Source organism: Nycticebus coucang, chromosome 7, assembly GCF_027406575.1.
Source record: "Nycticebus coucang isolate mNycCou1 chromosome 7, mNycCou1.pri, whole genome shotgun sequence".
NCBI classification, from domain to species: Eukaryota; Metazoa; Chordata; class Mammalia; order Primates; family Lorisidae; genus Nycticebus; species Nycticebus coucang.
Window position 1 is genome coordinate 93,810,279 of NC_069786.1, and position 24,373 is coordinate 93,834,651.

At 36.9% G+C, this 24,373-nt stretch overlaps 1 protein-coding gene and 1 pseudogene across 2 annotated transcripts in view; one reads left to right on the top strand and one right to left on the bottom strand.

Moving 5' to 3' along the window:
• GTF3C3 (general transcription factor IIIC subunit 3) overlaps positions 1 to 24,373 on the bottom strand; it is a 41,286-nt gene that overhangs the window by 11,801 nt on the left and 5,112 nt on the right. The window contains exons 3-16 of one of the 2 annotated variants that reach the window (XM_053598405.1): positions 23,285 to 23,472; positions 21,019 to 21,142; positions 19,549 to 19,740; positions 18,875 to 19,040; positions 14,234 to 14,381; positions 13,639 to 13,711; positions 9,223 to 9,326; positions 7,705 to 7,876; positions 5,424 to 5,626; positions 4,702 to 4,803; positions 4,224 to 4,359; positions 3,737 to 3,817; positions 1,859 to 2,096; positions 755 to 945 (exon numbers count right to left, since the gene is read on the bottom strand). In XM_053598405.1, coding sequence (XP_053454380.1) covers positions 755 to 945; positions 1,859 to 2,096; positions 3,737 to 3,817; positions 4,224 to 4,359; positions 4,702 to 4,803; positions 5,424 to 5,626; positions 7,705 to 7,876; positions 9,223 to 9,326; positions 13,639 to 13,711; positions 14,234 to 14,381; positions 18,875 to 19,040; positions 19,549 to 19,740; positions 21,019 to 21,142; positions 23,285 to 23,472 — 2,118 coding nt within the window. The remainder of the gene's footprint in view (positions 1 to 754; positions 946 to 1,858; positions 2,097 to 3,736; positions 3,818 to 4,223; positions 4,360 to 4,701; positions 4,804 to 5,423; positions 5,627 to 7,704; positions 7,877 to 9,222; positions 9,327 to 13,638; positions 13,712 to 14,233; positions 14,382 to 18,874; positions 19,041 to 19,548; positions 19,741 to 21,018; positions 21,143 to 23,284; positions 23,473 to 24,373) is intronic. The other variant, XM_053598406.1, reaches the window with a different exon arrangement.
• On the top strand, positions 21,767 to 23,027 carry LOC128590887 (G2/mitotic-specific cyclin-B1-like; annotated as a pseudogene).

The window sequence follows — 24,373 nt, forward strand, 5'->3', positions numbered from 1 at the left end:
TTAAATCCTTTTTGCACTCTAGCAAATTAAAATCGGGAGCAAAACATCCATAATTAATGAAAATTATTTTAAAAATAAACACGCCTAACCAGGGAGAATTCTTGACCTTTACAATGAATTACAAGACCTACGGCAGCTTTTTTTTTTTTTAAAGACAGAGTCTCACTTTGGAACCCTTGGTAGAATGCCATGGCATCATAACTCACAACAACCTCAAACTCTTAGGCTCAAGTGATCCTTTTGCCTCAGCCTCCCAAGTAACTGGGACTATAAGCACCCACCACAATGCCCGGCTAATTTTTCTTTTTTTAGTAGAGATGGGGTCTCGCTCTTGCTCAGGTTGGTCTCCAACTCCAGAGCTCAAGCAATCCACCTGCCTTGGCCTCCCAGAGTGCTGGGATTACAGGTGTGAACCACTGTGCCCAACCTATGTCAGCTTTTTACACCTAAAGCTTAATAAGAATTAATAAATATTCACATGACTACCATTATTGCTGATACTTACAACCACTTACTATATGTGCCAGTACTATTTTAAGTACTTTATATTGACTCATTTAATTTTCACAGTAATCTACAAGGTAGGTCCAATTATCATCTCCATCTTAGAAACAAAGAAACTGGGGTAGAGGGAAGTAGAATAATTTGTCACAGTGGGGCTACTATTTAAAACCAGGCAGATTCCACTCCAGAGAGTAAGCTCTTCACCACCACACTATTTGTGCTCGACAAAGTCACGTGCCAGGATACTTACCAAGTGCATGCTTAAAACTACCAGAGACAAATGCATTGTGTCCATTTAAGACACATAATGCATGATTATCTGGGTTTTTCAGCATTAATCGGAGACAGAAGCGATGATGGCGCACATCTTGGGAGTGCATGGTAACTTGATTGAAAATGTTCCAGAGCTGGGGTTTATTGACATGTTCCATTACCATTATTCTTAATGCAAAAAGAGGATGAGGATGAAATTAATGTATGAAGAAAATCTGATTTCTAAAAAGGAAACCCTTCAGTTTCATCCTACCAATATTAAAATGCAGCATGCCCCAACAAGGAAAAGCAGAATATTTCAAAACCTCTCACACAATGAAGATTATTTTCCAAAGAAAATGCTACTTATTTAGTGTTTCCGCAGCTTATTTCTGCTTTTCAACAAAACTTTTAACCAAAAAATGGAAGCAAGTGGTTTGAGTTTCACTTTCTCTCCCCTAGTTCACTACAGCTGCAGTACAATGAGCACTGAGTAATAACCCATAAGAATGTGTGCCACACACTGTTAAAAAGGCGTTAACCCTCATACTAATCCTGAGGTGGCAGAATTATGGTGTCCCTTTTTTTTTTTTGAGACAAAGTCTCACTATGTTGCCCTGGATCGAGTGCTGTGGCATCACAGCTCACAGCAACCTCAAACTCTTGGGTGTCAGCAATTCTCTTGCCTCAGCCTCCCAAGTCGCTGGGACTATAGGCACCTGCCACAACGCCCGGCTATTCTTGTTGTAGGTGTTGTTTGGCAGGCGTAGGCTGGATTCAAACCCACCAGTTCCAGTGTATGTGGTTGGCGCCCTAGCTGCTGAGCTACAGGCATCGAGCTAATGTCCTTTTATAAATGGAAAGACTGAGTCAGTAGAGCTCAAGTAACTAGCCTAAGTTCCCAGACAGTTAAGTGTCAAGGCTCGATGTAAACCCATGAAATCTGGCTCTAAAGCCCATGTTCTCATATATTGCCTCCGAGAATCACCAATGAACTGAACCAGGAAGCAACAGGAGAGCTAAAAATAAAGTGTCTTCTAAATAAAAATAAAGGTACTTTTCTATCAGAGAATCTAATTAGAACAAATTATTAGAAAGTCACCTGATATAGTTGTATGCCTTTCTGAAATTTTTGTCCAGAATTGCAGCAGACAGACCAAAATACTCTAGTTCTTTGCGTTTTTGCCTGTCATCATAAAAGGAATAATATTCCAATGAAGAATCTACAAGCAACTCAGCCTCTTCAAATCGGGATAGGTCACTTAAGGAGTATATGGCCTTCAAGAGAAGGTTCCACCAGTCATCTTTTGTCAAAACACTCATGAGGACAGCAAATATTGCTAAAACGAGACCAGCGAAAATCAGTTAAGGCATTGTATTTCCAGAAATAGCAGTATTAGAAAAATTAAAATCATCAGTTTCAAGAGAACTTAACCATGGGCCTGAATTCTTGCCAACACTGTCCTGACAAAGATAATAAAGGGGGAGATGCTTGCTTATATTCCTTAAACGTTATGCCCTTCTGCTCTGCCTGACAATCTGCAATCTCAAGTAATTCTGACTCTGACTTGTTCTCTATAAGGTCCAGCTAACTTCATGTGCATTTTTCAGTGTGCTAACAACTAGGATACACACTCCTCGGCACAGAACAAGTGTGCTTTCCAAGACTGCACATACAAGGCATTCAATGACTTTGAGATTCAGGTTGTTCTTGATCTTTAGTGATCTCAGTTTTCTCTGCCTTAAAAATTTCTCTGATCCTTTAACAACAACCTTTTTCTCTTATTTCTCTGTAAGAAGCCTCCTTGTTATAACCTCTGAGAAGTATCAGAAGCCATAAAAAATTTTTACTATCTTTGATCCACTATCTCCCCTTTTGGAATCTATCCCACACAAAATAAATCTGTATGTATGAAGATGCTCACTACATTTTTATAAAAGAGAATTAAAAAAAAAAAAAAAGGAGGGCGGCACCTGTGGCTCAAGGAGTAGGGCGCCGGTCCCATATGCCGGAGGTGGCGGGTTCAAACCTATCCCCGGCCAAAAACCACAAAAAAAAAAAAAAAGGAAAGAAAATTATCAGAAGCAATCATATACTTAAAAATGATTAAATAAATTATAGAACCACCATCCAATGGAACATTACACATCCCCTAAATATAATAGTTATGAAGAAAATACAGCAACATGAGAAAATGTTGAGTAACCAATAATGGACCTGAAATGAGGAATCACTGAAAGAAAAGAGGCAGGATCAGACATAGAGAAAAATACAGCTTAGGTAACGTGGAGCAAAAATTCATGCTGTAGAGGTAGAACCTGTGAGGCTAAACCCAGAATCATGAACTGTAGAGATGGCAGGGCTCTGAGGTATTTATAGCTACATTATGAGCAGCTGAGCCCCCCAGCCTTTCCTCTGACTCTAATAATACCTACAATAATGATTTAATAAATGTCTGCTGAATTAATGAAATTATCTTCTATAAGACTGTCTAGAATTGCAGCCAACAAAAATATTCTAGTTCTTTGCGTTTTTGCCTATCATCATAAAAGGACATCTACAGTTTATAGCCTAGGTCAGACTTCCAAAGTTCTCTAACAACCTCATCTAAACATACTTGGTGTTCTTACCACTAAAAATGCCTATCTTTTAAAGTCATATTACTTGAGACCGGGTCATAGCAATTTATTTTCAAACAGTTTATATGACTCTTGTTATACCTGTCAAAAATTAATTTAACAGAGAATAGAACATATAATTGAATTCACTGGACAAATAATCTATACAGTTATATAATCTTCAAAAAAAAATTTTTTTTTTCATTTATTTATTCTTTTTTGCAATTTTTGGCTGGGGCGAGGTTTGAACCCACCACCTCCAGTACATGGGGCCGGCGCCCTACTCCTTGAGCCACAAGCGCCACCCCTTCAAAAATGTCTTAAAATATATTTTCTTAAAAAGTCAAAAGTTTTATTTTACTTTTTTCATAAGAAGATTTAAGCAGATGTTCTCCTTTTAATTTTTGTGCAGTGGAATCTCTTAAGTTGACGACCAAAGGGACTGTAAAAAAAAAAAAAACTGGTCAACATATGGAGGTGATCAACATAAGGAACGAGGCCAACTGTACTGATACATACATGTTGGTCTATAAAAATTAGGTCAACTTAAGGATAAGAAGGTGGTCAACTATGGAGGTTCTACTGTATTTACATTTAACATTTTCTTTTATAACATCAAATGGGTTTATTGTACTTGAGAGATTTAGATTAGAAAATTTCTTATATTTGAAAAGGATTTATGAGGGCTGTCCAGAAAGTATACAGACACGTAGGTCTCTATTGTTCAAAATACATGGCTGAAAACTTTCTGGACAGCCCTGCATTTTCAATTAGATTACTGTCAAATGTTACTTAATGAGTTTTAAATTCTGCCAAATTTTACATAATAAAGCAAATGACATAAGTACCTTTTGCGTCACAATTTGCTGTCTCTTGGTCATTGTTGTCTGATATTTTGTCTCTTGATACTTTAAATAGATAGAGATGCCTCTCTCCAGATTTGGAACTGGATATCAAACAGACTTGGGCTCTATTCATTGCTACCTGAATTAAAAGATGATAATATTTTTTTAAAGAAACGAGGTTTCACCATGTTGCCCAGGCTGGACTAAAATTCCTGGGCTCAAAAGATCCTCCCATCTCAGCCTTTCATAAAGCTAAGATGCACTCCACCACACCCACCTTTATTAAACAGTAATTCTTTAAAGAAAAGCTATTCACCACAAATACCACAAGTGTAACTGAAAGCTTCTTTATTAAGAAAAATGAGGCCAAATTATCATTTAAAAAATCTAAAACTAGTAAAGCAGTATAATCTGTATTTAAATCAAATACTAAACATTTAAAAAGTCAACAAGGCTATTATGAAGAAAGTTCATTACCCACCTTTAAAAGCATGGCTAACATAGTAAGCAAGGTATCCACATAGCCATACATTTTCCCTTGTGAAAACAACAGAGTAGAGCGATGGAGCAATAACTTCAGTTCCTAAGCAAATAAGCACATGATAATAAGATTCTTTTCATAAATTTTATTTGCATTAGAAAGTTTTGTTTTAAAAAAACAAACATTAAGAAAATTCACCTTAGGATCTTTTACTAAATATCCAACATATATATACACACATATAACACACACACACACATATACATTTAAGAGTCTTGCTCTGTCACCGGGGCTAGAGTGCCATGGCCTCAGCCTAGCTCACAGCAACCTCCAACTCCCGGGCTCAAGCAATCCTCCTGCCTCAGCCTCCTGAGTCGCTGAGACTACAGGTGCCTGCTACCACACCTTGCTAGTTTTCTCTTTTTAGTAGAGATGGGGTCTCATTTTGCTCAGGCTGGTCTCGAACTCCTAAGCTTCCACCTTGGCCTCCCAAAGTTCTAGAATTACAGGTGTGAGCCATGGCACCCAGCCAAGATCCAATTATTTTAGAAACTGTATAATAATAAATAAACTTAGTGACTGAAGCTTAAGACTCAAAATCATTTTTCAAAAACAGTGAATACACTAAAATAGAACTCTGGATATACCAGTAAGCTATAGAGACATCTATTAACTATTCTAAATATACTAAGAAAAACTTCCTTCTGTATTACACAGCCTACCTGCTGTGCAGCATTTGCATCCTGTGCTAAAGTATCTGGATCATACATTGGTTCCAGAGCTTCCAGAGCTTTCTCAGGACGGCCCAGCTGCTGCTGAAGGGTGGAAAGTGAAATTCTTGCATCCAAATGGAGAGGGGCCAGATCAACCACTTTGCCATAGCTTTCTGCAGCACGCTCCATATAGCCTAAGGCCTTTAAACATTCTAAGACAAGGTTAAAGCATAAGGATGAACTACAGACTTGTAAACTGCCCAAAATCATTTTTTTCTATTTGAAAAGAAATATTAAAAAAAGAAACAAGAAATGAATGCGTAGTTCTAGTGCTTTCATACAATTATCCCTAATCTCTATTGACTAATTAATCTAACAATCTAACTAAAACTGGTATAAGATGTAATCAGTATGTACTTACAATCTGGAGTTCAGGTTTATTCACTTAGCACTGCATTTTAAACACTATCCCACGCCTTCACTGGCATTTTGAATAGTTACATAGTAATCCATCAAACTGATTATTTAACCATATTGGCATTTAAGTTGTTTTCAAATTTTTACTCTAACATGTAACACTATAGTAAACATTTTCATGTGTATGAGCCAGAATTTACAAGTGGAAGACCAGTATAATTCACAGATACATTTTATTGGGCCACAGTTTTTTTTTAATTAATTGCTTACATTTTAAAAAATTAGGATCTTTATAAAATTCAAGGTACTGAATTCTTTTGAAAACTCTGAGTTTGGCAATAGCAGGAACCCCTACTCCTACAGAGCACACTGCCTGTGCTGAGAAATAGCCCTTCAGACAGGGCTCTTGAGTTCTAATCTCTCTCACTTGTCCACATCACTTGTTTTTTTACCCACCAGGCTCCCAAGTTTTGTGATCCCCAAGATACATTACCTCCTATTATCCCACTCTATTAGTTCCTCAGGATAAGTTCTCAGATGTGAGGTTGTTGGGCCCTATTCCTCAAACTTTATGTCTGATCAGTCACTAACTTCTATTATTTAAACATAAAAACAAGTCCCTACAAACATTTATTCTCTTCCTTTACTACCCGCAACACTAAAACACTAATGTAGGCCTCTTTTCATTTCTTTACTTTTTCACTGCAATTGCCTCCTAAATCTTTGCCTCCAATTATTTAATCAAATCTGTCCAAGCCATCATCTTTCATCATCTAAATTTCAATAATAATAATAAAAAAAATAAATAAATTTCAATAATAAAGGAAGAATACTAATATAAATGGATTGTCACAATGGCATTTCTTACATTTTTTTTCATTTTTAAAGATATTTTGCTATTTTATGTTATGCCATAACATTCACTTCCTCTAATCATCTCAAGTTTCATGGGTTCAAAATGGAAAAAGCGTTTATCAGAATCATGATCATGATTAAATAGGATTTAAAAGTACCTATAATTAGTAACACAGGAGCAGTTTCAGTATCACAGCCTTAGGCAAGAAAAACTCAAAATTCTCTGCTCATGTCTTAAAATTCAAATTCCATGAGTAATGTACTTTTTATGATGATATTACATTTGTATTCATGTTTACTCATCTAAAGAGAAAAGCATTATCTTAATCACTAAGTGCCACCTTCTAGTTATGTCTATGATACAAGTGAGCTACTACTGCCCCAAAATGTCAATCAGTGCTTCTCTAGTTATAATGAACTTTCTGCCATTGTGTTAAGTATTTTAGGAAAATATTTGAAACCAAGACTATTTAATTTTAATGTATCTTTTATGTTAACACAGTAGGAAATCCTATCAGAATATTTTTTGCTTTCATATATTTCAGAGATTTAGTTGTGTTTCTTAAGCTTTTTGTGCCACTCTACATGATTTATTTCAGACTGCTGTGGACTCCAGCATAGTGCAATAAAATGATTGACAAAATCCAATCTTCAGCGTATGTGTGGCTCAAACAAAATTGAAAAATACATTAAATGTCTTCTCTGAAAATAAGATGTTAAATATAAATCTTTACTGTAAAAATTATTTAAAAATTACATTTTGCCAAAATCTGACAATCCACTACTAGAAATCAGAGCCTATGGTTAAGACAGGTAAAAGACAGGCATTTAAGAAACGTTGTTAGTCCCTCTATTGCACTCTGGTATCACCAAATCATTCCTCCAATCCATTAGTAAGGGAAAAATCACTTAGTAGCAAGACAATTTAAAATACTCACTTTCAAACGACTGCCCTAAAATCAGAAATATTTGTACTCATCATTAAAACTTCTCCCTCCCACAAAAAAAAAAATATTACCTGCATGCCGAAGCCAAACTACTGCAAGGTTGTATCTTTCAGAGCAAACGAGCGCACTGAGCAGAGGAAGTGCAGAATTATATTCACCAACATCCAGAAAAGCTTCAGCAACATCTAGATAGAGGTCTCCCATGTCTTCAGGATTCTGTTCCACTAGTGTTGTCAAGAGAGGCTAGACCCCCAAATAAAATTCCTAAAGTCAAACATTCATTGCAAATGTCCACATCTATCTGTAAGTCTCTTTTTAATGTTTATGTCAGTTATATGAAGCAAGCCAAAAAGGAACAGGGCTTAATAAAGTTTTAAATGATCATTTCTATTGACTTCTGTATTCTACTTTAAAATCCTCATGCTTCCATCATTGCCCCATTCAACACATTTTGTGGACACGTTAAAAGGCACACGTTAAAAGGCAGGCATTGCACCGAGACAATGCTAAACTGTTGCGATCTTCCTATAAGTGCCAAATATCCCACCATGCCCCCGGGTTTCTGTGTTTGCTGCTGTCTTTGGAAAGCTCTTCCCTCAGTTCTCCCCATGGTTTACTTCCTCACTTCCTCAGGTTGTTATTCAAATGTCACCTTTTCAAGAAGACATTTCCTGGCACTCCAATTGAAAATTGTAACTTTCCCCCACCCACAATATTCCCTATATTTGTTCCTTGTTCGATTTTTCCCCAGAACACTTATCACCAACCAATATCCTATATATTTTATGCATTTATTATCCATCTAATCCCATTAAGACAAAAGATGCATGAGGGTAAGGATTTATATATTTTATTCAATATCTTGATTTTATTCAATATCCTAAGTTCTACAAAATAGATGCCCAATACATTTTTTTTACCCAGTGACATACTTGGTCCAAAGTCTGCAAAGGAGAATAGCAGTCCACATTAGTACCAACTGTTTAAATGCCCAATCTCAAATTCTGGTCTCTAGAACTTTTTTTTTTTTTTGCAGTTTTTGCCTGGGGCTGGGTTTGAACCTGCCACCTATGGCATATGGGGCAGGCGCCCTACTCCTTTGAGCCACAGGCGCCACCCTAGACTGTTTCTTGGGGAAGGGAGGGGGGAGGTTAGGGTGGAGGGAAGGTAATGGGTGGGGCCACACCTACGGTGCATCTTAGAATGGGTACAGGCGAAACTTACTAAAGGCAGAATATAAATACCTACATACAATAACTAAGAAAATGCCATGAAGGCTATGTCGAACAGTTTGATGAGAATATTTCAGATTGTATATGAAACCAGCACATTGTACCCCTTGATTGCACTAAGGTACACGGCTATGATTTAACAATAAAAAAAAAAAAAACAGGCATAACATTATGAGCATAATTCCAAAATACTTTTAGCTTGTATAAGACATTCATACAAAAATGATGTGATGCTTACTGCACCCTCCCTGGTTATTAAAAATGTGTGAGGTCAAGTAACAGTTTCTTGTCATCTAAAGAGAACAGACTCTGGATTTGATCTGAAATATCTGAAGTGCAGCTCTTAATGTTACTTACATTAAGTGGTTCAAGGATGTTGAGATGCACAAGACAGACCATCAACTTTACAGTGATGTCTATTGGCACACCATCAGGTATAGTGCAGGTAACATCCTCATGAGCTGTAGAAGAGACAAGAAGCAGTTCTCATATGTAAGCTTAGGATGTGTATCTTCCGATGTAAGACCTCACTTATTCAATGCAAATGATTCCACAAGCAATTCTAAGTTAGGCTAATTCTATTACTAAGTCCTTATACATCCTTCAGTATACTCTTTGGTAGAAAATATCCTTCCTATTCTTTTCCTAATACCTTATATATTTATACACACATATATAAACTCCCACACCTTTTACGAAAACTATAGAGAACTAAAAAGAGACAAAAATAACCAGGATCTATGAACCCTCTTTTATTTCTTCTTGAATTGAAAAGCTCTTTTTAAACGTCACAACAAAGAGGCCAATAAGAGTAAAAATACCTCTGTGTTGTTTTTTAATGCTTTATTACAGTAATTTTTAAAGCCCTGGGGAATTAAAACAATTTGTACCCACATTTAAGGTATTTTGTATTTTGTCAAGTCTAGTAAATTCCAAATGAGATTATATTTCCAATTGAGAAAAAACTAAAGCATAGAAGAGCATTAGAGATGTATCTGAAGTGGTGGAATAGTATGAAAGAATTTTATCTGTTTTACAGAACTTGTCATGTAAATTATAGTAGTTATAGTTAGCCCTCTATAGCTTCAGGTTTCATATCTGCAGATTCAACCAACCACAGCTGGAAAATACTAGGGAGAAAAAAATACAATAAAAATAATATGTATTTTAAATACAGTAAAAACTATTTACATGGGTTTTACATTGTATTAGGTATTTTAAGTAATCTAAAGATGATTTAAAGTATACAGGAAGATGTGCACAGGTTATATGCAGAGATTGTACCATTTTACATGAGGTTTTTGAACACTAAGGATTTTGGTATTGGGGGTTACCTGGAACCAATCTGTCATGAACACTGAGAGATTACTGTACTGCCTAAAATTACCAAATGGAAGGAGTTGGACTAGTTTAAATAAGAGACTATTTTAAATCACTGAGCTTTAAGACAGTAATCAGTATCAGAAATCCAGCTTAGATATTTATTCTGCCCAATGAGAGTGAAATTAACCTACAATGTAAATTTACACTAGATCCTAAGTTCCATGAGGAACTTGTCTAACTTGTCTAACTCAAGGCTACATCTATAACATATTTCTTCTGCAGATAGTAGCTATGGTCACTGATCTGAATAAGGACTAAACACAACCCCATTTCTGTTTTTTGTTGTTTTTGTTTTGTTGTTTTTACTCACTATATAACCTTAAACTCCTGGGCTCAAGCAATCCTCCTCCTTCAGCCTCCTAAGCATCTGGAAGTACAAGCATGTGTCACCACACTCAGCTAATTTTTCTATTTTTAGTAGAGATGGGGTCTTTCTCTTGTTCAGGCTGGTCTTGAACTCCAGAGCTCAAGAGATCCTCCTGCCTCAGCCTCACAAAGTGCTAGAATTACAGGCATGAGCCACAGCACCCTGCCATAACGCAGTCATTTTTTTTTTGAGACAGGGTCTCAAGCTGTCACCTGGGTAGAGTGCTTTGGCATCACAGCTCACAGCAACCTCCAACTCTTGGGCTTAAGCGATTCTCTTCCCTCAGTCTCCCAAGTAGCTGGGACTACAGGTGCCCACCACAATGCCTGGCTATTTTTTGGTTGTTAGTTGTCATTGTTGTTTGGTGGGCCTGGGCTGGATTCGAACCCACCAGCTCTGATGTGGTGGCGCCCTAGCTGCTTGAGCTACAGGTGCCGAGCCATAACACAGTCATTTTTATGAGCCTTTAACTTTACTAAAATGGAACTGTATCTATATTCGATAGAATTTGGATTACAGAATTCATATCATTTTGATTTTCTTTCTAGAAATAGTTTGCTATGGTCTGAATGTTTGTGTCCTCCCACCATTCATACATTGAAACCAAACCCCCAAGGTGATGGAAGTAAGAGGTGAGGTCTTTCAAAGGTGATTAGGTGAATGGAGATTCGTGCCTTCACCAGAAATCAAATCTGTTGGTGCCTGATCTTAGACTTCCCAGACTCCAAAACTCTGAGCATTAAATTTGTTGTTTATCAATACCCCGACTAAGGCACTTTATTATAGCAGTCCAAACAGACTAAGACACTGTTCACTAAAATATATCTATGTTTTAACTTTCAGAAAGAAAGGGATATTACATGAAATATTTTAACTGAATATTTAAAGATACAGTCGAGATTATGTACAGATGTATAAGTCAAAAACCTTGCTTTCAAATCAAATCATAAGGTAAAACTCAATTTTACATCAAATACAAACACATGCCTAAAATTAAGTGATTTAGGAAAGTTGAAAATAAAAGAACAAAAGTATAGCAGGCAGATGCAAATGAAAATAACATAGGACATTAATATATTTTTAATATAAAATATATTAAATGACAAAATGATTATATCTGTAATTAAAACCTGCACAGAATTCTATTTCTTTAATATTGTATTTTTCAAAGCAAAACATAGCAGTAATTTTCAACACAAATACAATTTTTTAGAACAAAAATCTTAAAACAAAATATGGGTTCAAAATATTGACTTAATTAGGCCTTGGCTCTAACCTAGGCCAGGTCCTAAAAAAGTATTAAAATTGGCTAAGAGTCCTTTAAATGCCCTACTCAATACTTCCATGCCACTACAATTCCTACTTCTTACTCTATTCATTCATACCACCCCCATCACTCAAGAGCCCCAACCACAGCAGATAATCTGATCCTGCCCATACCAAGCAAAGCCCCCACATCCTGGGGCTCAGTCTGGAACACATTCCCCATGGGTGTCAGTTTAAACTACACCTCTATAAGCTCTTCCTATTATAATTAAACTGTGCATACTTCATCTGAACCCCTTTCCTTCTCTACTTCCTTGAGGACAGAAATACTCATCTGAGTATTCACCTCATACCCAGCAGTTCCTTATACAATCTGTTACTGAATTGGGTTTCCCTTCCCTAACAACACTTTCCACTTCAACATTCATTGGTCCCAAACTCCACCTTGGGCCTTCTCTCTATGAATTAGAACAAACTGATTTGTCTAAGTGAATTACTCCTTGCCATATTTTAGTAAGGGATATTTTAGTAAGTTTTTGTGGTAGGCATCACAACGGGCCAGTGCTGTTGCTATTTTGAAACAGGAAGTACACAGTACCAGTGCACATCCCCCTTCCATGAACTCCATCAAAATCCTCACAGGATAAGGGAAGAAGGAACTATACAGGAATTCTTTGACAAGAACAGGGTTACCTACTCTGCCCATGAAGACCAGTTTTATTACAACCTTAGATACCGTCCTGAATCTGCTAATATTGTCACAGAATAGGTTAATGACTATAGTACAAAGAAAAAAGCCAGGATGAAGAAAAGAAGTGAAAGAGACCCTGCAAGCCACACTTCAGATGTGACTAACTAGATCTGTAATAACACATTTTGAGTTTTCAAACAATGTAGGGTAAGCATATTAGTTTCTTTTCTTTTTTTTTTTTTTGTAGAGACAAGAGTCTCACTTTATTACCCTCGGTAGAGTGCCGTGGCCTCACACAGCTCACAGCAACCTCCAACTCCTGGGCTTAAGCGATTCTCCTGCCTCAGCCTCCCGAGTAGCTGGGACAACAGGCGCCCGCCACAACGCCCGGCTATTTTTTGGTTGCAGTTTGGCCGGGGCCGGGTTTGAACACGCCACCCTCAGTATATGGGGCCAGCGCCTTACCAACTGAGCCACAGGTGCCGCCCTAGTTTCTTTTTTTAAGTAAATGTTTTAGTATAAAGTAGAACTTTTAAAAATTTATTTATTATTAGTTTTTGTAGAGATGTGGTCTCACTATCTTACCCAGGCTGGTCTCAAATTCCTGGTCTGAAGTGATCCTCCTGCCTCAGCCTCCCAAAGCACTGGGATTATACAGGCATGAGTAACCATGCGCAAACTTAACTAGAATTCTTTAAATGAGAGTATTCTAAGTCCTTTTTATAAAGTAAATTACTTTAGACCTAAAGGTTTTGATAAGCTGTTCAGTAATTCATCCTTTTTTCCTATAAGGATCAATGAAAAAGATCCTAGGTCAATGAGAAATACCATGTTCAAATGGACACACTGAGAAAACAAGGAACTCAAAACTAATTTTTTAAAAGATTATTTATAAGTCAATACTCACAAGATTGAAAATTTCTTGAGGACAAAAAATGCTTCTTGGAAAAACTTGCTATGAGACTATTAACTATCAACTCACCACATTATGAGATAAATTTTCACCATAAAATACCACATTAGTAAGAATTAGATACACTTTTCTAATTGTAGAGGAAACTACAACCTTTATTCTCTTCTGAGGTGCCTTCTTCTAAAGTTTTCTTTTCCAGCACAATTCCAGAAAAATCTGTAATTACCTAAAAGAACAGGAGGAAAAGGAAATAATGCTATAGTTATGCATGAAAAAACTTTTCATAATACAAAGATTTGTCCAGGTAATTCAAATTATCCCTACAGTATAAAACTGGGGTATAAAAAGGAACAGTGAGACTTTTTAAAATAAGAAATCCCGAGATGTATTAACATTTTTATATCATATTAACTAACATTAACCAAATCTATAGTTCCCCTGTAGCAAACCAGACTCCTTCCCCGAACAGCTTAAGAATCAAATCATAGCAACTGGTCTGATTGCAGAGTCATGACATCTTACAAACAGACATACCAGGTAGCTGTGATGATAGTAGTATCTTTGATTATATGACTATATTTTACATTTCATACTGAATTACTACAGAATCCAGAAATTGGTTGTTTCCGTACAACCTTTAAATATATACATAATTTAATATGTAACTAAAATGAAGAACTGCCAATTTTTCGGAATTTCTAGAACACAGAAACATGTTCAAAACCCAAAAGAGAAACAACATTCCTACCTCTAAAGCTTTGTCATACTGCTTGTTAGAAATACACAGTTCAGCTGCTATGTTAACATCTTCCATGGAGACTAGGTTCTGGTGTTTGGAGAAAGCTTCATCAATTATATTAATAGCTGAAGTAACATCATTGGCTTCATAGTAACTCCTAAAAAAGTTAATTGGTTACCAGTACAATGTACGGGTATACAGCATACCTCTTAGGTGAAGGGCCCAAATACAACTCAGATTTAATCTCACAAACAATGTAACCTAATCGTACCTTATATTACTCTGAAATTTTAAAAAACGTTAACTGGCAAAACAGATGAAGATTTACTTAATTCTGATTAAGAAGGAATAGACTCATTTCCTGGCTTAGGCCTTCTAACAATCATGGTTTTTATTTTCTTAAAATTTGGGAGGAGAAAATGCTTGCTTCTTTAAAATCATAATCAGAACTGATTCAGAGAAAAATGTGGAATGTCAATGTAACAGTACCATAATTTAAGCATTTCACGTCCCAAAAGATACCACCTGTCATCCAGTTCATTCTCTCTGTAATTTAATACTAACAAATCTTCTACTTTAACAGATTTCCAAAGTATATATCCTACCACTTTTTCAACATCCCCTACACCAGTGGTTCTCAACCTTCCTAATGCCGTGACCCTTTAATATGGTTCCTGTGGGTGGCGACCCACCAGTTGAGAACCGCTGCTCTATACCCTTCCTATCCTCACACTCTTCCTTCTCTGTGGTTCAACATTATAATTATTCCCTTGCATACAGTCTCAATTTTCTTGCGCTACTCTCCCTTTATCAAAATCACCTGATAAAACCCCAACCCTAGTTAAATCCACCTATACTTACTCTTCACCAACACCTGCCCAGCTAACCATGCCAAGGAGTCTCACTCCCAATTAATGACCAATATAAGCCTCTAGGGAAGCGGTTCTCAACCTGTGGGTCATGACCCATAGGAACTGTATTAAAGGGCCGCGGCATTAGGAAGATTGAGAACCACTGGTCTAGGGCACTGATTTTTCAACCAGTGCACAACACACCCATGTGCCATAAGAGGATCTTAGGTGTGCCTCGAAAAATTTTAAACACCATTAATTATTTTCAAAAGAAGTTCAAAGCACAGCAAGTACATTCTTTTTTTTTTTTTTATCAATACAATTTAAGAGTACCACAGAAGTTTAACTATAGGTTAAAGTGCGCCATGAAATAAAACAGGTTGAAAAACACTGTTGTAGTGGGCCCATACTACTGACAAGCAATATTACTGCAGTTACCTATTTCAGTACTTCTCAACTTGAATGTGCATAGAGATCATGGGGATCTTATAAAAAGGTATATTCTGGTCCAGCAGAGCTGGAAGCCTCTATTTCTGATAAGCTCCCAGGTGATACCATACTGCCAGTCTGTGGAGCAGTAAGGTCCTAGATAACTATTTTTCATCTACTCCCTCTTTAAACCTCTAACACTCTCAGCTGATGGCCTTGCTTCACATTTTACCAAGAAAAGCGACTCAATTCAAGACATCCCGCATACTCCCAACACGTCCACCTACTCACAAGTACCAGTGGCTATATCACCTTTCTTCCCCTTTATCAAAGATGAATCATCAGTATACATGAGTCTAACCCCCAGCTGAATCTCATTCCCTCAAGGATACTGTTCAAGCAATTGTCTTTTCTCTCACAAATCTTCCATGTGACCCTCAATTTTGGATCACTTCCATCCAAATACAATTTCCCCCAACTTAAGAAATTCTCTTACCCTCTACAACCCATTCTTCTGCTCCCCTTGTAAATTTCTCCAGTTGCCCACCCACCCCACCCCGACTTTAATGGCTGTTCCCTCATTCTTTTTAACCTCATCAAATCAACTTTTCCTCTCCCTACTCTGCCAAAACTTGATTACCATGCTGCTAAATCTCATTTTATCTGATCTGTGGTATCTCACACAGATATCACCTCTCCTCCTTGAAGTGCTTTCTTTAATAAAATTCTAGAACATCAGGTTCTCTCCATTTTCTCCTACTCCACTGGTCATTTCTCTTCATCTCCCTGAAGTTTCATCCTCTTCTCCCTGAGAATGAAGTACTTCAGGGTTCACTCCTCAAACCTTTTCCCTCTCCTTCTTTTTCCTCTTCTTTCTTTCTCCTTCCCACCCCCTCTCTCTCATCCCTGCCCCCCATATCCAATACATCAGAAAATCTTGGTAGTTCAGCCTTCCAAATACATCAAAACACATCCAGAATCTGATTACTTCTTATCACCTCCTACTACTTCTACCCTTGTTCAAGCCACCACTTTTGCCTTCTAATTTCCTGACTTGTCTCTCTGCTTCTGCCCGTAGCACTAACAAACTATTCTGAAAAGAGCACCTAGAATTTATGCATTTAAAATTTTTAAGTCAGACCATGTCACTTTTCTATTCAAACCCCCCCCCCCACTGACTTCCAATTTCATTCAGAATAAAAGACAGGGTCAACTCATCTATTCCTTTGATTTGTCATCTTTCTGCTCTGTTTCCATTAATCCTTCAGCTCCCATATTGTTCCCTTGCACTTGTCATTTTCTCTGCCTGTGATACTCTTCCCTAAATATCCATTCCCACACCTCCTTCACTTTACCTGCAGTCAATATGATCATAACACAGAAAATGAAGTCCTTCTCTAGTCACTCTACTTTAAAATACTCCCATACCTCAAATTCCTATTCCCTTTCCCTGCTTTTTCTTCATATCACTTTTTTGTGTGTATGTGTGATTTTTTGGCCGGGGCTGGGTTTGAACCCGCCACCTCCGGCATATGGGACCGGCGCCCTATTCCTTGAGCCACAGGCGCTGCCCTTCTTCATATCACTTAACATCTGACATCATAACATACATGTTTATTGTCAAGTCTCCCCCACTAGACTGTAAGCTCCACAAGAATAGGGGATGATATTTTCTTTTCTTGAGACAGTCTCTCTTTGTACCCCTCGGTACAGTACCATGGCATCATAGTTCACAACAACCTCAAAGTCTAGAGCACAAGTGATCCTCTTGCCTTAGCCTCCCAAGTACCTGAGACTACAGATACCTGCCACAACAGGTATTCTTCAGAGACAGGGTCTCACTCTTGCTCAGGCTGGTCTTGAACTCCTGAGCTCAGGTGATCCACTTGCCTTGGCTTCCCAGAGCGCTAGGACTACAGGTGTAAGCCACAGTGCCCAGCCTGAACAGGAGATTTTTTAAACTTGTTCAATTCTAGAAACCCTAGTTCCTTGTACAATACTCACTATGTAAGATATACTCAATAAATTTTTCTGGAGAGAACATCAGGAATGAAGGGAAAGCCTAATCAGAAGTTACAGTAACAGAATTCTATGCAGCAAAGACCACTATGGCAGTGACAGAACTGACCATTGCCACTCTTCCTCAACAAAAGTAATATATGCAGTACAAGTAGAAAGCAAATTTATTAACTAACATAGGCCACATAACGGTTCATAAAGTAGAAGCTTACTGGACTAACCGCTGTGACAGCTAAAAGTAACCTGGGAAGACCATAAATGATGATACACCATCAGGGAGTAACTGAGGGTTGCCTTCCCTCAACAAATTTCCTAAAAACATTTCTGGTATTTGTATAACTCACCCCTCAGTGGTAGGGGATAATTTCACAACTAAGCATCATCATAATAAAGGCCACAGAATTAACAGAGTTAATGTATTACATGCAAATCAAGATAATTAACCCTATGCTAAAATTCCATATAATAGATATCCCTAAAATAAAAAGCATACCATAGCTCAGCACCTGTAGCTCAGCAGCCAGGGCGCCTGCCACATACACCGGAGCTGGCAGGTTTGAACCCGGCCAGGGCCTGCCAAACAATGACAACTGCAGCCAAAAAATAGCAGAGCATTGTGGTGGGCACCTGTAGTCCCAGCTACTTGGGAGGCTAAGGCAAGAGAATCGCTTAAGCCCAAGAGTTCAAGGTTGCTATGAGCTGTGATGCCACAGCACTCTACCCAGGGCCGTAGTGAGACTCTGTCTCAAAAAAAGTGAGACTCTGTCTCATAGTGAGACTCTGTCTCAAAAAAAGAAAAAATAAATAAAAAGCATACCATAAGTGTTGGAGTATGCTTAGCGAAAGTGTTTCCTGCTTTGTTTTGCTGTATAGCATGTCAGAAGTAAATGCAGTAGGCCCTATTTTAGAATAAAATATGTATCATAATAACATGTCAATTACAGTAATTTAAATCTCAATGTTATTTTAGTACTGGCTCAAGACAAAATGATTATAGAAGATCCCAGATCAAAAACATTTCATTAGCATATCTGCAATAAAAATAATTTTTTAAATTGCTGCAAATATACACTACTTCAACTAAGTTATGGAACAGAGAACCTAATCATTCTCTCAGAACATGCCTCATTTTTAAGCTTCTGAACACTTGAAATGTAACCTTATAAACTAAATTTTCTAAGCAATTACGCAGTGACTTGGAAACAGAAAAGTACTGAAAATTAGGCACAGTATAAAATATAGAAGGCAAAACACTTTGAATTCAAATGAAAACTACATTCTATTTCAAAATATGCTTTGGTCTGCAACATAAGATCATTAATAAGAACATCTATATATACTTAAAACTTACTTTGCCATATCTCTAGTCAATTGCATAAAACGTTCTCCATCAGATGGAGACAAAAGATTTAAAATACGCCTATAACCATCCATGGCCATTTTATGATCACCCATCTGTTCATAAAGACTTGATCGCTCCCACAGATAACGAACATTAGTAGGTTCATATTTAAGAGCTAAAAAGAAAAGAAATATAAATTACATAATTATCACAAAAAGATGGATACCTTGTACCTGGGTGTTACCCATCATCTTCTCAGAGAATTTAATATACACTTTTAATTCTCCAGTGGAATTAAGAGAGTTATTATAGAAGAAATGTATCTTCACAGGAACTCTCAACTAGGTTTGATCTAAAACCAGACAGAACCTGAATCTCCACATTCCTCTTCACCTGGTCACTGAGTCTGATGATAACCCTCAAGGAACAGTTTAGAACCAACAAGGATCTCAGTGGGAAAGCGAAGGTACTGCTGATCTACCAACTCTTGTGTTGTATTAGTCTCCCATATAAAAAAGTCACAAATAAACGTGAGAGCAAAGAGGCTCCCAAACATTTACCTCTAGTAAAATAGAATATAAGAAACAAATACACTTCAGTCAACATCACAATGCAGAGTAGCAAGAGCAATTACCAAAAAAACCTATCATGCAACATCAATGTGAGGAAAATATTTTAATTACCTTTGGTATAGCAAAAAATAGCCTGCTTAATATTGTCTTGTTCCAGAGACATCTCTGCCAGTCTGACCCATTCTTCTGTGTCACTGGGATTTAAATGTGCAGCAATCAACTCAAACTGCAATGATTTCTCCATGTCACCTTGGTCCTCATATATCATGGCAAGGGTAGAGAATGGCTCATAAGCCAGAGGAGCTGTAATGAATTTAAAAAATAAATTCCTCTGCCTGAAGGAAGAGGCTTGAGCTGATATCAAGCCCATGGTTCAAACCATGGGTCTGTTTTTTAATACCTGACCTCTTTAAATCACTCTACAAGAATTACACAAACTATTCAATGGAATTTAGAACAAATCCTAGGTTATATTTGCTTTACTTCATACATTTTTAGCAATTTTAAACCATTATTTTCTTGAAGCAAAGTATAATTTCATAAACAATCTTACTCTCTGCCACACGTTCCTCATGAAAATCCCCCTCTGCTAGGCCTAAACATGAATCAGTAACTCGGGGAGATAATCCCATTCAGACCATCAGTGTCACTGAATCTCCCCAAACTAGCTCCCACACCAGGAAGTATGGTGTAAATGAATGAATGACACCTAGACAGCACTTAAATCCAGGATATCAGAATAAGTGACTAATCTAGGTTTCTGAAATATTATTTCTAAAACAAAGTTCAAAGATTATAAGGTATTAAAGTCAAAGATTTTTGTCAAAAATAAATAATTATAAACTGAAATAAAGTAACAGATAATAACAAAACTAGGAACCGAATGAAAAAACACTAAAGACAAAAGTCTGCTAACTCTTATTTCTGAAAGAGTAAATAAGGAAAATCAGTAGCCTCAAAATGCCGTAAGGAATAAGCCAGGAAATTATAACAAGAATTTTAAAAGGACCCTCACCAACTAAAGGGAAATGCCAAAATATGGAAAAGATAAGTTCAAAGGTCAGTATTTTTACTACTCAAGCTACTCTGCAGGGCATTATTTGGCAACATACCAGAGAAGCAAAATAATAGTGAGTAATTAGTCAAAAAAAAAAACAATCAGAAGATAGCCTTCAGTATGAAGATGTGTTGTTTAACTGAGATAAGATGACAAATTTAAATTGTGTCTTTTACGAAAAATAAAATAATCTAACAAGGCTTGATTTAGAAAATGGAATAAAAAGAATGTTCTTTAAGTAGTTTTAACATGTTTGTCATATTTAAAGACTAACAAATACAAAAGCCTAAAACCCTTAAAATGAAACATTAAAAAATATAACAAAATTTGTAAGAATTCAATAAATATTAATATTGCATTGAATTACACTCTGTGATTTTCATTCTTACAAAAGTAGAAATTACTGTTACCTCAATCACCTCCAAGTTTCTGAACATATTTTCCAAATAGTATAGTGAAGAGTTCTTCCATTTCTTTCAAAACTATTAAACTGCTATTACCAATAAAGTCCCCACAGAACACACCTTGTCTTATGATTTCCATGCACATCAATATTGCCTCTTCGCGTTCTCCTCGAGCAAAGCGAATGTTGGCTTCACCCATGAGACCCCTTAGAGCTCTTGGAAGTTTACTCCGAGGTCTTTTCTCCTTAATGTAATAAAAATGACATTTAGACTAAAATATAGTAAAGTCTTAGATTTCAATTCCAACACTATTAATATATACAGAATATAATTAACCTGAAATTTTCTTTTAAAACTTTAATTTTCTAAACTCAGAACCAAATGATTGCAATTTTAACTGACTCTTTAGCATGAAAGTCTACATTGCAGGAAAAAGTGTAAAACTCAATTGCAGGAAAGAACAAAATTGTTGTGTAGTGCTTCTCCAAAGAGAAGCACTTCAGAAAGTTTGAAAAAAAACAAAAACCTTCCTTTGAGAGTACAAAGCTCAAAGTACAGTAAAATATATACAGAAAGCAAAAACAAAAAAAGTGGTCAGGAATTACTAATTAGAATAATAACAAATGTAGAACTGGATGTTACAGAACGGATTTATATGCCAGGAGACTTATTGATATAATCTACTGAAGATCCTCCTCCTTGCAAATTTATCCACTCTGACTGAACTTGGTTAAAAAAAAGTCAAGTTATAGCACAGCATGCTACAGAGGAATGGCTGCTCATCTGCCATGGGCTCAAGGCCTCTGCTGGTCTGGGCTCCAGTGTTGTGCTTCTCTCTGCCAAGCTGTTATCTGGTAAAAAAGAAGCCATGGCACTCCAGGTCACCAGGAACACGAAAATTAATGCTGAAAATAAGGCGAGATCAGTATGGCAAACACAAAGTGTTTAGCCACTGCTGCAGTCTAGCCACTGCTGTAGCCTCCAAGCCAGCGCTGAGGCCAATGAGAGCTCTTGGAGACAAAGGTAACAAAGTCAGTGAATAGCTAGCTGCTTACCAAAATGCCTCTGAAAAAGAAAGCAAAAACTTTAGCTACTGGAGAAGTTATTGCTAAAAAACTAAACATCTGGAAAAGGTGCCTGAGCCTGAACCTACACCTAAGCCTGTTAAGGTAGAAAAACTTTTGTCTGAGCCTACTTTGGTAGATAATCCCTAATGGAAACATCTGGAAGTGCCCCTACAGAAGAGTATCTGTGTCAGGCTTTCTCTGAAGTAATTCATGGAGCGAACAATGTGGATGAAGAAGATAAAGCTGATCCAAATCTATGTAGTGAATATGTGAAAGGTATTTACCCTTATCTGAGACAACCTGAGGAAGAGCAAGCAGTCAGACCAAAATATCTACTGCTCAGGAAGGCACTGGAAACATGAGCGCCATCCTGACTAACTGGCTAGTACAGATGAAATTTAGGTTGCCGCATGTATATGACTGTTTCCATCCATTATCGATCAGTTCACTCAGAATAACTGTGTGCCCAAGAAGATGCTACAGCTGGTTAGTGTCACTGCCATGTTTATTGCAAGCAAATATAAAGAGATGTACCCTCCAGAAATTAGTGACTTTGCTTTTGTGACTGACAACACTTACACTAAGCACCAAATCAGACAGATGGAAATGAAGATTTTAAGAGCTTTAAACTTTAGTCTGGGTTAGCCTCTACCCCTGCACTTCCTTGAGAAAGCATCCAAGAAGATTGGAGAAGGTGATTGATGTTGAGCAACAGTCTGCCAAATACCTGATGGAACTAATGACTGTGTTGGACTATGATATGGCGCACTTTCTCCCTTCTCGAATTGCAGCAGCAGCTTTTTGCTTAGCATTAAAGATTCTGAATAATGGTGAATGCCACCAACTCTACAGCATTACTTATCAAACACTGAAGAATCCCTTCTTCCTGTTATGCACCACCTGGCTAAGAATATAGTCATGGTAAATCAAGGGCTTACAAAGCACATGTCTATCAAGAATAAATATGCCACATCTAAGCATGCTTAGACCAGCACCATAGCACAGCTGAACTGTTCACTAGTTTAAGATTTAGCCAAGGCTGTGGCAAAGTTATAACTTGTAAACTTGAGTACTATATCCGCAAATAAATCTGTACATTAAAAAAAAACTTCTTAAAAGCAAAACTATAATCCATTTTGACATATAAAGGTTTTACATAAAAATTCTCTAAAAGGAAACATAAGAAACAAATGTCAGTGTATTTCTCAAAGTATTTCCTTTCCTATAGTTTGAATTGTTTCCTGAGTATAGATTTTTTTCAATTACTATGTCACTTTCTTACATCCTGTTTATAAACACCAAAATAAATAACAATTTACTTTCATCATTTTCTTGGTTTCACGATTGAGAACCATCTCCAATACAAATACATCCCCTGCAGTGGGCTGCTCAGGTGTTTCTTCCTCTTCCTCCTCTTCTTCCTCTTCCTCCTCTTCATCTTCATTTTCTCCAAGCATGGAAGCAAAGACCTTGTGAACTGATTTACTCACTCCATCTGATGTTTCTCCTGGGAAAAGAGATATTGATTAAGGATGAGAAAGAAAGACAAACAGTATTTTCTGGAATATAAATTTCTACCCAAGTAAGGCACCAAATTTGAAAGTAAAAAACAACTAATGAATACCCCCCTAAAAAACAGAGAAGAAAGATGTCACAAAGCCACATATTTTACTCTGTAGGAATAGCTAACTCATCCTTTGGGCCTTCTCCAAATATACAGGCAAAATTAACTCGAAAATCAGAGGTACATACAGTAATAGTTAAAAACAGAGAGAAAAAAAACCCAAAAGAATTATAAGATGTAGACCTAAGAACTAAAGAAGCCTTGTTATAGAACCCAGGTAGTACAGTGGTATAGCCTCTGTCATTTTTGTTATATGTAAGGGCTCTAAAGCCAAGCTGCTATTTCAAACTTTATCTCTATAACCTTGGACAAATTACTGAAGTTCTCTATACCTCAGTTTCCTCATTTGTAAAAAATGGTTAATAATAATGCCTGCCTTATCAGACTACTCTGAGAGTGCCTATATTTTTATATGCAGTAGAACCTCCATAGTTAACCATGTCTAAAGTTGACCTAATTTTCATAGACTACACATGCACCACATGTTATGTATCAGTACAGAAGGCCTAGTTCCTTATGCTGACCACCTTTATATATGAACCAGTTTGTTACAATCCCTTGGGTGGTAAACATATACAGGTTTTGCTATACAGGGTGTCCATACAGTTTGTGTGCAATTTAACACAGCTGTTTTAAACTGCACATGAACTTTATGGACACTCTGTATTTATGCATATTTACAATAATACCTAGCATACAGCGAAAGCATACAAAATGTTACTATTAGTATTAGAATAGCATTATTACTTCAGGAAGAAAATAACATGACATATTTCACATGTAT